The sequence below is a fragment of the Castor canadensis genome, chromosome 10, assembly GCF_047511655.1.
Source record: "Castor canadensis chromosome 10, mCasCan1.hap1v2, whole genome shotgun sequence".
Classification (NCBI taxonomy): Eukaryota; Metazoa; Chordata; class Mammalia; order Rodentia; family Castoridae; genus Castor; species Castor canadensis.
The window spans coordinates 77497557-77514564 of NC_133395.1; the positions used below are offsets into that span (position 1 = coordinate 77497557).

Sequence of the window (17008 nt, forward strand, 5' to 3'; positions counted from 1 at the left end):
GCCAGGATCCTGGCAGCCCTGACTCTCTTCGAAGAATGTGGAATGGCCTCTACACTGTCAGTAACAAAGAGACATCCTTTTGATAACCCGGTCAGTAGGCTGCCCCTGCCATCTTCCTGTTGCTTTATTTACTTGGATCTTGTTCTTCCCACCCTCTTCTGTCCTTAGAAGTCAACCCTAAGTCCTGCAATCTTCAGTCCCAATCCAATTCCAGCCCCAAACCTCCCCAACAATATTGCCTCTCCCATTGTGACTCCCTGCAAGCTTCTCTTGTCCCCCTGTATTGCGGGCTGGCAATACAGTGGTACAGCACAGAAAGGGTCCTCCAGTGGTGAATGCTGGAATCCTGGGGGGTTCTCAGCTCAGGCCAAAGCCTCTAAGAAAGCTGCCAAGCAGCTCAGGCCTGGACTAAGGAAATTCTTTGTATGGGACCTTGGAGTAGGTTGCTCTGTGTCCTGCCATGGGCCTGCATTCAGAGCCTGAAGGGACTGCCAAAGGGGACTGGAAAGGGCCATGAACCTGCCAACCTGCTTGGGCTATGCAGATGAAAAGAGACCCAGGCTCACTTCCTGCCTGCCACCTTCTGTAGAAGTCAGAATTGTTCACACAACCCTGTCCCTTTGGGGGACCAAGTTGGGCCCCCTTCTCAGCTTAGAGGGGAACCCAGATGGGGGGAGTTCTACTCTGATGAGCTCGTCCAAGGATATCATTTTGCTCATGGGAAAGTACACATAGGTACACTACTCTGGGAGAGGCCCTTGTTTTTGTTTTGGCTTTTGCATATATTAACTGTACAAAGTAATGTGTTTCATTAGGACATTTTCCTGCAAGCGCATAGTGTACTTTGATCATGGTCACCCCCTCTATTACCTTTTCTTATCCCCCACTCCTCCTTTTGGGAGATCCGTTTTTTACAATGAGGGAATCCAATTGTTTTTCACAATTATTTCCATTCTCAGCCTCATGCACCCCAAGCGAGTCTTAGTTCAATCAGCTCTGGGGCCCCAGCTTGACAACAGCCAGAGTAGCCCTGGAGCTCCCTCAAGTAGTTGAGTGCACACAGGCTGGAACCCTTTCTCCAGGACAGAGCATTGAGACACAGCTGGAAAACGGGCACAATTAGCCAGCGGTCATAAAAACTCAGGAAGCAGCCTCCACAGGGCCCAGGCAATGGCAGTCCCTAATAAAGCGATTGTTCCAAAGAATGCTAGCATTCCAAAGACACAGGCCGGAGCTCCGCCTGGGCTTCCAGAGCTCGGGCTTGGGAGGGGGTTATGAGGGACGGAAAGGGGGACTGTGTCTCAGGAAGAAGAGAAAGATGTTTGCTAGATCAAAAGTCTCCCACATTATGCCTCACTGGAACTCTGCATACCCCCTTTCTGTCCTTCCCTGAATTATTTGGGTACTGTCATGGGGTTTGCAATTTATTTCCAGTTTTATTTCTTGGGAAGTGAGATGGTTCTTGGTTGTCCCCACCATGCCCCTGGGAGGAGCAGGTAGGTTTTCCCACCTCTAGGGAGTGTCACTCCATGGCTCTGTCATATTGTGACACCTGCAATTTTAATCCTACTCATAAAACACAAATGATGGGAGGAACTAGGAAGTGTGAGTTCCCCCAGCCCTGGGGTAGTTCTGATAGCACTTTGGTCTGTCTGTACTAGGCAGTTTAGTGACTGTCACCTGTAAAATAAGGAGGATAATGACACCAGCATTGTCCCCAATCCTGTGACATGTGAGGATCAAGGGAGACACTGGAAAGGTCTCCAGAGATGACAGGATGAAGGAGATGCTGACAAACGCTCGATAATGAGAAGGACAAGTGCAGGTCTCCAGGAAGTGCAGGCAACCTCAGGTTTCAAGCAGGATAAAAACCAGTGAGTCAGGCTGCCCAGATTGGGGCCTGGCAGCTACTAACCTCATATCCCACCATGGCTAGGAAGGCGTCTCAAAGAGGAAGCAAGGCCACCATTGTGGAGATGGACACAAGCAGGAGTCTAATGTTGCTGGGTCTCAGCTCCTGTTGGGACAGTTTCCTGGCTGCACAGTTCCGGTCCCCATGTGGCCACCTCCAGCCCTGGTCCCCTTGGCACAGCTCTCCAAAAACCAAGGGAATCATTTATCAGTCTTTGCCCACTCGGAGCAATAGTTAACACTGGCCCCGGGTTTTCATTCCTGGAGATGAAAACCAAATTTCGTTGGAGAATATGACTTTGAAAAATGTTCTTAGGACAGCCATGATGTAATCACGAATACCTATTAACTGTATTAGCTGAAATTCTACACTCTCCTTGATTTCTTTCATCACTTAAATTTAAGTATAATAAACATACAAGTGTAGCTCGCTGAATTTTCAAACTGAACACAGCAGTTAAGTCAACTCTTCTCAAAAGACAGAAAGTTACAAGACCCTACAACCCCCTGGACTCCTCTCAAATCACGGTCCTCCAAGGTAACCACTAGCTAGACTTCTACCACAGGCCTATTGGTTTTGTAGTTAAGACTTTTGGTTCCTGAATGTAGGATCAAAAAAAAAAAAAAAAGAATTGCTTTAAATTTAACTCAAATCCCAGATGTAAGACAGATTGGATAATGCAGCCTGAACCTAGAGCCATAGTTTATCTTTTGCGACGAGCGAGTGATTTCCTTCGGCAAGAAAAGAAATAACAGAGACAGTTGTTTGGGATGGCAGTTGTCAGGCGCACGGAGCGGGGAAGGAATCCGCCGAGGTTTCAGAGCTCCGCTCGACACCTCAGGGATAGGTCTGAACTGTTTTCATCAAAGCAATGGCTTCTTTTTTTCTTTTCTCTTTGGGACAGAAGTTTCTTGACCGCCCCCATTCCCGCGAATGCATAAACAAGACTGCTCCTGTCTCTAAGCCCAGATTCCCACCAAGATAGCTCTTTCTCTCGCCCTGACTTTTGCAAGTCTCTTGATTTCATTCTTTGAACCTGTGATTGGAGGTTAAAGTGCACGGGGTTGGAAGAAGGAAGCTCTTAACAAAAAAGGTTTGAATATTTAGCTGTGATCAGGTCGCTGCCCCCTCGCAAGCCCCCCCCCCCACCTTATCTTTTAAAATGCAAATCGTGTTTCGGGGGGTTGTGCGCTGAGTGCGCGCTGCGCCTCGACGTCTCCAGCCATTGGTGTCTGTGTCATTACTAATAGAGACTTGTAAACACTCGTTAATCACGTAAGGCCGCCGGCCTGGGGCTCCGCACGCCAGCCTGTGGCGGGTCTTCCCCGCCTCTGCAGCCTAGTGGGAAGGAGGTGGGAGGAAAGAAGGAAGAAAGAGAGGGAGGGAGGGAGAGAGGGAGGAGGCAGGTCAGAGGGAGGGACCGCCTCGGAGGCAGAAGCGCTGCGAGGAGCCTGCAGAGCACCGCGGGCTGAGGCGCAGCCATCCGCCGCTCCTCCAGCCCCAGTATCCCATCCTCTTCGCGCACCCCCCGCCCCCACAGCTTCCAGCGTTGGTCCCCAGGCAGCATGGTGAGGTCTGGTCTCGGTCCCTCGCCACCATGTACGTGAGCTACCTCCTGGACAAGGACGTGAGCATGTATCCCAGCTCCGTGCGCCATTCTGGCGGCCTCAACCTGGCGCCGCAGAACTTCGTCAGCCCCCCGCAGTACCCGGACTATGGTGGTTACCACGTGGCGGCCGCGGCTGCGGCGGCTGCGAACTTGGACAGCGCGCAGTCCCCGGGGCCGTCTTGGCCGGCTGCGTACGGCGCCCCGCTCCGAGAGGACTGGAACGGCTATGCGCCTGGGGGCGCAGCAGCCGCAGCCAACGCGGTGGCCCACGGCCTCAACGGGGGTTCCCCGGCCGCCGCCATGGGTTACAGCAGCCCAGCCGACTACCACCCGCACCACCACCCGCATCACCATCCGCACCACCCGGCAGCTGCACCTTCCTGCGCTTCTGGGTTGCTGCAGACGCTCAACCCCGGCCCTCCTGGGCCAGCCGCCACTGCCGCCGCAGAGCAGCTGTCGCCCAGCGGCCAGCGGCGGAACCTGTGCGAGTGGATGCGGAAGCCAGCGCAGCCGTCCCTCGGGAGCCAAGGTAAGCGGCTGCTGCGCCCCGCGGGAGGTCTCTGGGACGCGCAACCGGCCACCGACTGCTGGGCGGCGCGGGTTCAGATTGCATCTGGGGCTCTCTGGGAACTCAGAGCCAAGAGGGAAGAAATCTAGGGGCTCCGACCCCTCCGGGCTTGTCTAGATGCTGCCCCCGCGTCCAGTTTAGGCGGAGAGGAAGAGTTTCCTCTTTCCACCAGCTCTTCATTTACAATCTCGGGACGGCTTCGGTCGCTCCCGGCAATGTCTGCGTGAGCACTGCTGGTCTTGAACGGAATCGCGTCCTTCCCATCTGCTGACCCGGTACTGCTTGAGCAGCTTCTGGCCACCAAGGAAAGGGAGCTTTGGACTCCCCCGGGGCGCGTCTACACCGTTTTCGCCGCGCTGTCTTTCCCCAAATGAGCCACCCCGTAAGAAAGGCGGCCTGGGGAGCCGGAAGGTGGTGAAGCTGCGCGTGGACATTCGGACCTTGAAAACTGCTGTCGCTGGACAGTAGATGCTAAAGGGAAGGGGATGCACCAGGGTCCCCGGCCCAATTACTCCAAGAAAAAGCAGGAAGGCTAGCGGAGAGAGCAAGGAGATTGGGAGGAAACCTTGAGGGTTCAGCTGCTGCTGACAGCCGTCGTTTCTTCCAAACCTTCCCTTCAAAGATGTGTGTGTGTGCGTTTGTGTGTTTTCAAGACCCGGAAATATTTCAGCAAAGACATTAGGTTTGCGGGCTGCGGGACCCGTTGACGCTGCTGGATCTGTCCCTTCTGGTGTTGGGATGTGTATGGAGGTGGGAAGGAAGCGAAATGAATGTGGTGGCAGTTTCTCTGCTATTCTATGAAGTCGTCTCCAGCCCCTAGCGCTTACACTGTTCCCTCTTTGCTCCTTGCTGGCCCAGTCGGGCCGCAAGCAGGTTATGGCCACTTTGCAGAGGTTTATAGGCAATTACAGTCGTATAAATCAGAGCGCTGGTTGGGGGCTGTCTCTGGACATCGGCTTCTGCGTCACTGCGCACATGCCGGCAGCGTCCTGGTGGGAAATGCCGCCAAGGGAGAAGGCCACAAAACACAGATCTGAGGTGGGCCTCACATCTTTGGCTTGGTCTTCTCCCCAAGAGGAGGCGCCCTCGTCCTAGTAGGACGCACACCCAGAAGCGAGATCCCGCAAACCTTCCTTCTGAGACTGCCTGGGGCGCAGTGTTAGGGGTCGCTTATGGCCTACCGAAGTCCCTTTGCCTGTCTGGGGAGAGTGGTCGCGGAACTGGGGTTGGGTAGGGGCGGGGGAAGCCACAGGAGCCCAGGCCGCGGGGTCAGCAGATGAGAGGCCGCTGTGAAGTCCCGCGCCAAGGTGACAAGGCCGCGGTCGGCGCCGGGCGTCCTTGTGATGTTAATGTGGGGAGAATGCGGCCCGCGGGGCCGGAGCCCAACTCCTCTGCGGAGCGTCATCTGTCAAGGGGTGGAGGGGGGTACTAGGCCCGTCCCGCTTTGATATACACCTTCCCAGCCCAACCATTGTCTCTTTTAGGGCCCGGAAAGAGGGTGGTGACTTTCGCAGTCAATAATGAATTCTGACAAGTCCTTCTTATCCCTCCCCTCTATCAGCCCCCCTCCTTGGTTCCCAGGGGGTGCGGGGCGCCTCCAAGTCCTTGGGGATGCAGAGCGCACCGGGTCCTGGTCACGGCGTTCCCTGGCCCGCTCGGGATACTGAAAGGGCAGCACCCAAGCAAAGGCCGCTCCGAGGCACCCCGAGGCGAGTACCGCTCCGGGGGTGTTCGGCTGGGGGAAGTGGCCTGCGCCCCTCTCCCCAGGGCTGGAAGCATCCTTCGTGGCTCCAAATAGGCTCCAACTATACAGGCCCATCCTGTACTGTCCGCGCGACCTTGGTTGATTCTGTCTCTCCTCTGTGTAGGGACGGTGCCCAGGGCAGCCTCGAGTGGGTTTCAGGCGGAAACGCGTGCGAACGCGCCCACCGCGTAGACTGCTCAGGAAGTGTTAGTTCCCTTTTCGTTCTTGGCGGGCGAGGGGTCGGGGCCGCAGCGCCCATTCAAATGCGCCTGCCGGGCTGTGTTTATGTTAATGCGCCTGGCGGGGAGGGGGATGAAAGCCGGGGCCGCCATTTGCTCAGTAGTGGTAATTCAAACAGAATGCGGTTGTTATTAAGGCATTGAAAGGGCTTTTCTTTGATAAGATCGCCTTGTCCTGCATTGTTTGCGGCTGTGTTCCCCTTTCAGCGGCTGGGGGAGCTCCCTCTGATCCCGCCTGTATCTTCCCAGGGCGCTTTTGTTGTGATTTGCAAAGGGTTTTACCTGAACAAAGTCGGCCTGCGGGGCATTAAACACCTCCAGGCTACTTCCAGCCCCTTTAGATCTTGCTGGAGGACGGGACACTGAGCAACTGAACCTGTTCAGCTGTAAGACCACCCCAGCCAGGGACAGAGTTGGTAGAGAACAGCTCCTAGCAGGGCTCTGTCAGGAGCTGATCCAGGACAGACCCGGTGAAGACCTATGGTGGGGCCTGGTCCATGGGCAGCGATGCTGTTTGTCAAGGTCCTTCAGTAAAACAATCAATCCAAGATTTAATATGTTGACTCAATCCAGTGATCATAGATCACTTGTCTGGATAGCCCTGGCCAGCTTCGCAGAGGGAATAAATGGAGAATTAAAAAAGAAAAAGTGCCTCAGGCCGAATCTGGTTCCCCAGGTAGAAAGTGTCCCCAGAAGGAGGAACTTTATGCCTGCCAGCACAGGTTATGCCAGAATTCCACAGGATGACATTGATGTATCCTGGGGATGGCTCTGGTAACTGGAGGAAACCTGGGAGCCCTTGTACCCCTCTTTTCACTTATATAAAATAAAGAAAATTAGATCCATCCCACCTAGAGGACACACACAGAACCCCAGGCCAGCAGTCTTCAGGGTGGGTGCAACCTCTCCTAGGCCAGATAATCTGTATATTCCTTGGGACTCTGGTCCCTTCCCCTAGCACCCTTTCCCTGGGAACTAAACATATTCCAGTACTATAATTAGGTTTATGGAAAGGTCAGGCTCTCCTCCTATGAGAGGTTTTATTTTTCCTTAATTTTTAAAAACCACTTAACCCCAAGGTTAGTTAGCTTCACACCCTTTTCCTCTTCCCCCTCCCATCCTGGGGGGGGGTGTCTTGACAGATTAGGCAGGAGCCAGCCAAACACTGGCCCCCCAGGGTGGTGGAGGAAGAGAAATGTCCCCTGGGTTAGGGAGGTTTGTCATTACCTATGACTGATGGGTTACCTTGTAGTTCTCAGCCCAAACTTTTCCTTCCTCCACAGTGAAAACCAGGACGAAAGACAAATACCGAGTAGTGTACACTGACCACCAGCGGCTGGAGCTGGAGAAGGAGTTTCACTACAGTCGCTACATCACCATTCGGAGGAAGGCTGAGCTGGCTGCGACGCTGGGGCTCTCTGAGAGGCAGGTGGGAACCGACTTGTTCACCCTCCTTGGTGATGGCCTGGGGGAGGTCTGAAGGGTTAGGGTTAAGGAGCCTAGCCAGGGGGTCTGCACCTACTTCTGTGGGCAGAAGAAAGCACAAGAGCATTTGTCTTTAGGTAGAATACATCTTTTAAAGGCCACCTTCTACCTCTTGGTTGTCTTTTCTGGTGTTATTGAATTAAAAAAAAACTATTTGGAGGGAGCAGAGAGAAAGGGGTGAGGAAAAGCTGAGAGTGTTATTTTAATCCAGAATTCCGTGTGGGTCAAGAAAGACCTATTGTAGATCTGTTATTTTTGTGCCCAGCCCTGCAAGAAAAAAAAATAATAAAAACTAAAGCAGCAACACTTGACACATGAACACTCTCGATAGTTTAGAAAAAACAGACCAAATTCACAGCCAGGAAGCTCCACATTAAATCTCATTTGTAGTTCTGTGGTTAGGAATATTGCATTTCAGTTTAACTGAGTGACCAAAGGTTGTCATATGAAATATACCCAGTACTGGCCTCTCTCTGCTGTGGAGGGAGGAACTGGCAGCAAGTTTCTGTTTTCCTTGGTTCTGAGACTTTACAGTAAAGTTTCCTTTGGAAAAGCATGGAGGGGAAGGAGGAGGACTGTCTCATGAGGTTGAGTTGAGTTTAGGGACACTCCAGCATTGGGCTGTTAGAGGCTTATCCAATGAAAACTTCTAGAAGCTTTGAGTCCTTGCATTGGCGAGGAAGATATTGGTGCAAGGGTTTTCTTTCCCTTCGTGTCTTCACCACCTTCTGTTCTGCCATTTCTAGGTTAAAATTTGGTTTCAGAACCGCAGAGCAAAGGAAAGGAAAATCAACAAGAAGAAATTGCAGCAACAGCAGCAGCAGCAGCCCCCACCACCTCCACCACAGCCTCCCCAGCCGCAGCCAGGTCCTCTGAGAAGTGTCCCGGAGCCCCTCAGTCCCGTATCCTCCCTGCAAGGCTCGGTGTCTGGTTCTGTCCCTGGAGTTCTGGGGCCAGCTGGGGGTGTGTTAAACCCCACTGTCACCCAGTGACCCCCAGTGGTCTGCAGGGCACAGAGCAATTTCAGCTGAGCCATGAGGAGCGTGGACTCTCTAGAATCTTCAGAAGAGACCCCCCCCTCCTACCCACAAATGTACACCTACAAGCCTAGTTCTCAGAGGAAAAATGGGAGAGGAGGGCCAGGAATTATGACAAGTGGCACTGATGGCCTCAGGAAGATCTCTTCCAGATTTTTTACTTTTTCCAGTCTGACTCTTTCTACCAGTGAGGAGACAGGAAGTGACCACTTGGGTTTCATTTGGTACTTGCAGAAGTGCTACCTGGACTGACTACAGTGAGCAGGCTTTCAGCCCCCACCTGACCCAGCTCTTTGCCTCCAAAATCTGCAGATTGCATCTCTGGTTGGAGCTGAAGAGAGAGAGAGGGACTTGGGCAAGGCAATACTGGGATCAAGATGGCTGCTTCCTGCTCACTGCCTTCTGAGGACCAGCTGGTCCTCCTGCCTCAGGAGCAGGCACGATTTAAACTGCAGAAACCAGAGGCAGCTAAGATAGAAAGCTGACTGACCAAAGACTGCAGAACCCTCAGGTGGTCTGTGTCTTTCTTCTCAATTCCCAGACCAGGAAAGGCTTGGCTGGTGTGTGTGTGTGCGCTGGGAGGGGGGTGGTTTGTGGACTCCAGGCCTGACATGAAGCCCCCTGCCACCCCCAGGGCTTGTTTAGAAAGCCTGTCACCAGAGTGTCTCTGGGCTGAATGTATGTCAGTGCTATAAATGCCAGAGCCAACCTGGACTTCCTGTCATTTTCACAATCTTGGGGCTGATGAAGAAGGGGGAGTTTTTGTTTTTGTTGCTGCTGTTTGGGTCATTGATCTGTGTAACATCCAAGCCCATCTTTTAAAAGCCTTCTGGATCTATGGGGAGAGAAGTGATATGGTGAAGGGAAGTGTGTGTGTGTGTGTGTGTGTGTGTGTGTGTGTGTGTGTGTGTGTTGGGGTGGGGAGGGTATCTGAACACAGTTGACCTTTTTTCTAAAAAGAAAAAAAAAGAACTTTCCAGATTTTAAGTTCTGTAATTTATCTTCTTCAGCTTTTGACGGACATTCTTTTTTTCCTTTTTCTTCTAAGAAATGAAACATCTTCTCTGCTTGTAAGCTAGGAGTAGGGGGAAAAAAAATCAGGGAGAGGGTGGAGGAGGTTATCTGGGCAGCCCCATTTCACCCCAGAGCGTCAGCAGCCTGAAGGAGCCGGTTCGGAGCCCTTCCCTGCCCCCAAGCTTGAGTTCAGCCTTGGACTGTGGAATGTGTGGTTTTCCTGGGGGTGCCCTTGGGCAAAATGCACATCTGAATGGTCAGCTGCTTCCCAGCTGCTGCGGAATTATGGGTGGGGGTGGGGGGGGTGAGAGGGCCTTGTCACTGCAGCTCATCAAATGCACACGCAGCAATGCAAACACTAGGCAACCGCCTCCATCAGTGACTCCCCTCCTTCTTAGGTGGGTCCCACAACCTAGCGAGTTTAACACAAGCGTTAAGTAAGATACTGTTTCTGTGTGCTCGGGACAGTTCCATGAATGCCGTCCTGAACCACGAATCATTTCCCTGAGCCCTTCTGCTTTTCCCTATCTGGCGGTGTTCTTATCCCACCCTAACCCCTACAGACAAGAATTCAAGAGTCCCTATAAGAAGATCCATGCAATGGCAGTTGTTATCTGGCTGGTCTGTTGGGGCCGGGGTGCCACCCTTGAGTGCCTGGGAATGGAGAGCTTTCCCCGCAGTTTCGGTCTTCCCCCCAATGCCTTAGCGCCCAATGAGCGCCTCCGCGGAGGGAGGAGGTGCCTGGAGGGCTGCTGGGGAGGCCGAGCCCAGCTGAGAGACCGCTGGAGGCGTCCATGCCTCCTGCTGCACCTCTCCGATTCCGCCCCAGCCCTTCCGGGTGGCGCATTCCGCTCCAGGATTGGGAAAGGCGCTCTGGTGGCCCGGCCCGCGGGCGCCGCACCTTGGAGCCGGAGGGAAGGGGAGGGGGCTATCCGCCGAGGGGCAAGCTGCGTGGACGTCCCCGGGGCTGGGGCTCGCGGTTCAGGGTCGGGTGATCCCCGCTGCCCCCAAGTCCCCAGGCGCGGGAGGGAGCGCGGCCCCGCGCCTGACCGCGCCCACACGCCCGCCTCTAGCCGCCTCCGCGGTTGCTATGCGTTGCTGTGAAACGCCTGTCAATAAACCCTGTTTGGACAGTGGAGCAAGAGCACAAGGGTTGTTTGCTTAGTGGTTAGAGGTTCAAAAGTCGGCATTGTCCCGCTGCAAGCGATTACAAGTTCTTCCCCTTCCCGGGGCTCAGCCCCTTGCACGCGGGATCTGGGGGCCAGGGGAGCGGCGCTGTCTCGGCTGCTCTCTGACATACAAGCACTCGGGCGCTGCTGCGGTGCCCGCCAGGCCTCCCGGGCCAAGGGAAGGCGCAGACACTAGGATCCAGGGAGAGAGCTCCCGGAAAAGTGCGGCTACTGCGCTTCCGACGCCGAGACGGAATTTTGTCACCTTCCCAGTGATCCCGAGGGAACACGGGTCGAGGCGCGAGTGGGCAGCACAGCCAGAGTTCAGGGAGGCTTGCGCGGGGCGCCTAAGGTTATTTTAGAGCAGTTGGCGTAGCTATCCCGAAAGCCCCCTACTTACCTGGAAGTCCCCTAAATCCCACGACCCTCAAGGCGCCCAGTCATGGGCTCGGACCGCCAGGGGGCGCGCGTGCTCTGGGAAGAGCTGGGGCTTGGGCCTGCGCTCGGTGCGCTTTGCATGGGGCCACCCGGAAAGAACCCAGGTCTTATCCGGGCAGAAGGTACAATCTGCAGCACTTTTCCCCACCCAGCCTACTCTCACACTGTGGCACGGAGATCTCCCCACCACGACCATATGCCTGTTGAAACTAGGCGCAGGGACTAGGCTGGGTAGCTCAGTGGAAGAGAGCGCGCTTTGTATGTGCACAGGGCCTGGGTTCCATCTCCAGCACCAACAAACAAAAAACTAAGTCAGACGTGGAAAATTCTTGGATCTGTTAACTGCTTAAGAAACAGTTAACAGTTCTACCATTCTAAAAATTACAGTGTTCCGTGGTCACGGTATTAATGCATGGTAAGACTGGAAATTTAAGATAAATATGGTAAACGAATGCTGTGGAACCCATATCAAAAGTTATATATGAAAACAGCCTGAGGGTTTTTTTTGCCTTGAGCAATTTGTGGGCTTTATCATAACGTTAACAAGGGCTGCTAATGATCTTTCTAATTACCTCTAGTAACACGCCTACATCAGTCAAGAAAATTAATTTTAAATAGCAACTAAAACATAACAGCAATATTCTTGCTGTCGTTATTCGCAACCACTCAGGAGAAAAGTGAAGGCAACAAACAGAAAATGAAAGAAATCTCATTACAGAGTGGCAAGAAAAGCTGTTTTTCTTAGGACCATTATTTTTGCACCTTGTTTTAGAGAGAAGCTGTTATTTTCTCCCTGCTGACCTTGGGAAGATTGCAGCTCTAAGCTACCACTTCCCTATCTGTAATATGGGAGTCAGATGAGGTAATGTCAATGAATGCATCTTTACAGCACACACTTATATGATTAGACCCTAATACTGATTGAGCTGCTTCTTTTTATCACTCGCCATCTTCTGCAAAGTGCTCCAGGGTCCTTACAAAGAACCTTTGAACAGGACAGTTTCTCAAATCCTGGTAGAATAACCCCTTCCCAGAACTTCTAATGCATTGCTTTCTTTGTCAAAATAGCCTCAAGTCTGTGGTCTATGATTTTCACCTGCAGGTGTCTACATACAATCTTGAGTGATCAAGCACTAACTAACATTCCAGATGTGAAGACAAGTTACCGATCTGATAGCTTCCTTGTCCTTTCATCTACCAGGAGAAATGTCTCAAACACACTCAGTTTCTAGGAGAATCGAGATTAGTTAAGGGTGTTTCTGGGAACCTCCTTATAATTGATCAATATACTCTTTTTATGCCCCAAAGGAGCAGAAACAAATGTTTTAACTAAATGGCATTATTTTTCTTTATTTTGAAACACTTTGTATCTGCACATCAACTCCGTGCTCTTCCAGGACCTATTGTGAGAGCCTGTCTTGGTTTTCTTTCTCTAAGTCTGATTCATTCCTAGAAGTCATTTTAATGCAAACATTTTACTATTCTCACAGAACATCCCCAGCTCATATAAACTTCCAACCCCACAACACATTAATCTTTCCTTTCCCTTCCTGTTCTTTTCTTCAGCAGAGCACACTATGATTATAGGAAACCAAGCAGCTTTAAGTGATAGCTGAGGGGACTCACTGGGTGACATTGGACCAAATGAATCACTAAATGTCTTCTCTCCTTAGCTACAAATTGAAATCTAGACATATATCTGAATACAGATATACTTCTCAATACATATATATTTCTTATATCATGACTTTCTAAAAGGTTATGAAATTAGATCTAGAAAAAAAAAACTCTCAAATTCTAAACAAAGTAGAATCTGTCAGTCCAGCATTACCTTGACATTCTTCTTGGAGGAATTAGTCTAGAGATGGTGGGGGCAATCGCATAGGTGACCTTTTGGCTCCTATGTCTCTAGTGCCCAAACATTACAGTTTGTTTTAACAACAGTGTTTCCAAACTGAAATTTGTCATTAACCACAGAAGGTGTGATAATATCAACTAAGTAACCAAACCTCAAAGTTAAATAACAGTTTGGTCTTCTTTCCACAAGATCTTGGCCATTTTGTGCTAGAGATTTATCCATAAGCCAAAGCACAACCAGTTTTTGTTGTTGTGTGTGTTTGTGTGTGTGTGAGAGAGAGAGAGAGAGAGAGACAGATAAAGAGAGAGGAGAGAGAGAGAGAGAGAGAGAGAGAGAGAGCGCATGGGTGCCCAGCACCTCCTGAATGCTAGGCAAGTGCTCTAACACTGAGCTACACCCCAGAACACAACATTTTGATCCATGAAGACTTCTCAAGATGAAAAGATTACACACTGTCCGGTCACAAGCACACATTTACTTAAAAATAATACTCAGCTTATGTATCAGATTTGTGTATACTGTAAGATCCTCAGGCAGGTCATACATTCTAATATTTGAGTGTTAACTTCTAGGAAAGGAATTCTTTTCTAATTGTTCATGTGCTATCACAGAACTTTCAGGACTGACAGTGGCTATCATAACACTTTGTCCCTGCAGTATGACAATATAATCGATTTTATAAAAGTGGTGGTTGAGAAATTCCTCTCTCAGGGCAGGAAAGCATACAATGAAAACCAATGTGGGAGTTAGTCATTGTACACAGATGCAATGGCTACTGTGTGGTCCTTAAGTAGGTTTGACTTGATTTGTAGATTCAGCAACAATGTAGAGTATCTAGATCACAGATTAGAAATTGTTAAAAGTGACCTGGGCAGATTCAGTGTACTGTTCTTTCACTTCATTTTCTAGGCAGAATTATGGTAGGGTGTTTGTGCATTGCCAGAAACAAATAGAAGAAAGACGTTATTAAGCTACAGCCAGATACAACTGTTCAATGAATAATACAGAAGCACACAGGAAAAATAAAAAAAAATTATCTGGAATGTACACATAAAAGATAAAATTTCCCCTGCTCCAGTGGCTTACACCTGTAATCCTAGCTACTTGGGAGGCTGAGATTGGGAGGATTTCCGTTCAAGGCAAGAGACTCCATCTTTGAAATAACCAGAATAAAATGAACGAGGTTTGGCTCAAGTGGAAGAACTCCTTCCTGCTTTGCAAGTGCGAAGCCCTGTGTTCAAGCTCCAGTACTGCCAAAAGAACCCATGAAACATTCTGTCTCAAATCACTTTATTTAAAACAATGAATATTTCAGAAATCCAAATTCCTGTACATTATTTTCACTTGTTCCTATTATTATTTTCACCCGACCCATTAATTTCATATAGTCATATTTATACTTTTAGATGTCTGTTAGTGATATGTTGATATACACATGGAATTTCAGACATTTACTTAGAGTCTGGAAACTGGAGAATGACAGGTCTTGGGCATAATCATAAGTCTGCAAAACAAAACAAAACAAAACAAAAAACAATCAACATTTATTTCTCCTATCTAGGGTTAGACTTAAGAAGTATATCCAGTGTTATGATTGCTTCTCTTGGGTGAACACTTTGCCAGCACGGAGAACTAAAAAGCTGTTCATGAAATGATCTACGGTCTGAAGCTGCTGAGGGGGGTCAACTTGCTGATGAATGTGTTATTATAAAATAAACTCCGACTACACTTGCAAATCTGAAGCCGACAAGGCAGACCCGAAGCAAGTTGTTTTCTCAGCCAGAGCCTGTCGTTTATTCCTTCCTCCTCATCCTACCTCAGGACATTATTCTTTGGATTTGAGTCTGAATGTCTTAGAAAAAAATGGAAGAAACTGTTCCTTGCTCGTGCTTAAACAGTTCAGTTGCGCAAAACACGTGCGAGGTAGCCATGGCGGGGTCTCCAGGCACCTGTGCGGGCCCCCAGCCATGGCCAAAGTCACAGCGCGGCAGCAAGCAGCCTCGCCCCTTCCCCCGCGGGCTGGAGGGATGGGTCTCGCTCGCTGATGGGGCTCAGGGTGCCGCCCACCGCCAGCCAGAGCGATCATCCGAGCGCCCGGCTGCCCCCTGCCCGCCGGCGCCCGGGTGCGTCCCCGCCGCGGCCCGGGGGTGATCCGCGGCGTCCCCCCGGGGATCGGGGCGCGGCGGCCACTCGCGGGGACAGCGAGGTCCAGGGTCGTGAGGCCTCCAGCCCTGGAAACGCCTCCCGCTGCCGCCTACCGACCCGGAAGTCGCTCCTTGCGATTCCGGGCACATCATTTCTCCTTTGGAACGGTTTGGTTCCAATGGTCGCCTTTTCTCACTGTGGTGTAACAGCCCACGATTTTTAAACGGCGCGCACCGCTCACCTCTGGCGTGCGGGAAACCTGGTGGGGCAGGTCCCCAAGGTTCCCAAAGTCCCCGCCCCGCCGCGGCCGCGCCAGCACGAGTACCCGGCAGGCGGCGCTGCTGCCCCAGCGGAGCGCGCGGAGCCTGCGGACTCCGTCCCCGCAAACGAGGCTGACGTGGAGCTGGGATCTCCAGGGCAGGTGCAGCCGGCTGACCGCAGCCAGGTGCAAGGCGCCCGGCAGCCTCCTTGGCTGCTTCCCGGCCTCTTGGCAGGGATTAATCCTGGGGGATGTCTCGCACTGGGTGCCAACGAACCTACGCATTTCTGCCTTTCCGGCGGCGTTGTGGCACCTTCGCCCCGCTCCTTCTCTTCACTGCCAGCAGTAGGCGCGGTCCGCGCAACCCTGACAGAGGCCGTCCGTTTGGCCCGGTTGCATCCCAAAGCTCGGTTCTGTCTCCTCGGAAAACCTCTCTGGTTGGCCCCCCACCCCCGTTGCCTCCCAGCTGGGCGCGGTGGAGCACACCTGTAGTCTCGGAACTCGAGAGGGTGGGACATGAGGATCGCTTGGGTCCAGAAGTGCAAGGCCAAGCCTTGCAAGTCAGAAACCTCCCTCCCCTCCACGCCACGTCCAACCATTTCCGGGGTTGCGGGAAATACGGGTTCTCCTATCAGCTTAAATAATTAGTGAGTTTGAGGACTGACCCCAGCCTGGGCCCACTTTGGGTTGGGAAGGAAGGCGGAAGGCCAGATCACTCTTAATCTCGTGTCACAGCTAAATAATTTACTCAAGGTCTTCTATCTCTGCCAGCTCCCTTCTCCTTACCACTGCCCTTGACATCCTGCTTTGTGAAACCCAGGTTAGAGAAAGGCCATGTCTTACTAAAAGTTAATATTAATGGTGGTGGAAAAGCCTTACATCGCGACTCTCCAACACCGTCTTCCACTCAGCCCCCGCCTCTTGGAAGCAAGCCCTCGTCCTCTGGCAATTCTTTCAGAAATGGAGACGGGGTTTGTTACTCGGAGTACGTTCCGGAAACAAGGACGCTAGAATAAGGACACCGTAAACCAAAGCCTCGTCTGGTTTCCAGCAGCCCTGAAAGTGGCAAAGGTCAATAATGCGCACAGTAGCTGTCGCAGAAGCAGCGCCCGGCGGCCACCGCGGGGCTCGGAAGCAGAGATCAGCGGGGGCAGGTGAGCAGGCTCGTGGGAGACACACCCGCGGGAATGGAACCAGGAGATCAAGTCAAGAAGAGGTGGAGAAGCACAATTTACCAATGTGCCACATTAAAAAAAAAAAAAAACCCTCAAGAGCCTGAAGGACATTCTTTCTGTTGGGTGTGCAAAGGGTTCCGGCCTGCTCTTTCCCATAGCAAAGTCGGCTTTGGTTTAGCTGGTGTCAGTGCAAGCCAAAGGCTCGCACAGACATTGCCTTCTGACAAATTTAAACAATGCAGAAAAGTGGAAATAAAGTTTATGATTTCTCCTCCCTCCTTTCAATTCTATCTGTCTGGGATATCAATGTCACCGTGTGCCTTTACACAAACATATACAATCCTGCTCTTCCTTTT

The 17008-nt window shown here is 51.6% G+C and overlaps 1 protein-coding gene across 2 annotated transcripts; it reads left to right on the plus strand.

Annotated features, from left to right (window-relative positions):
• The first annotated feature begins 3110 nt into the window (after positions 1-3110).
• On the plus strand, positions 3111-15161 carry Cdx2 (caudal type homeobox 2). Of its 2 annotated transcripts, none has more exons than XM_020176833.2 (3): positions 3111-4050; positions 7356-7497; positions 8304-15161. In XM_020176833.2, exons 1-3 carry the CDS (start codon positions 3510-3512, stop codon positions 8431-8433), a joined length of 813 nt encoding a protein of 270 aa, XP_020032422.1. In that variant the 5' UTR covers positions 3111-3509; the 3' UTR covers positions 8434-15161. The 2 variants fall into 2 exon arrangements, with proteins under 2 accessions (XP_020032422.1, XP_020032420.1); XM_020176831.2 differs by having other exon boundaries at positions 3120-4050; positions 7356-7501; positions 8304-15157.
• The last annotated feature ends 1847 nt before the right edge of the window (positions 15162-17008 follow it).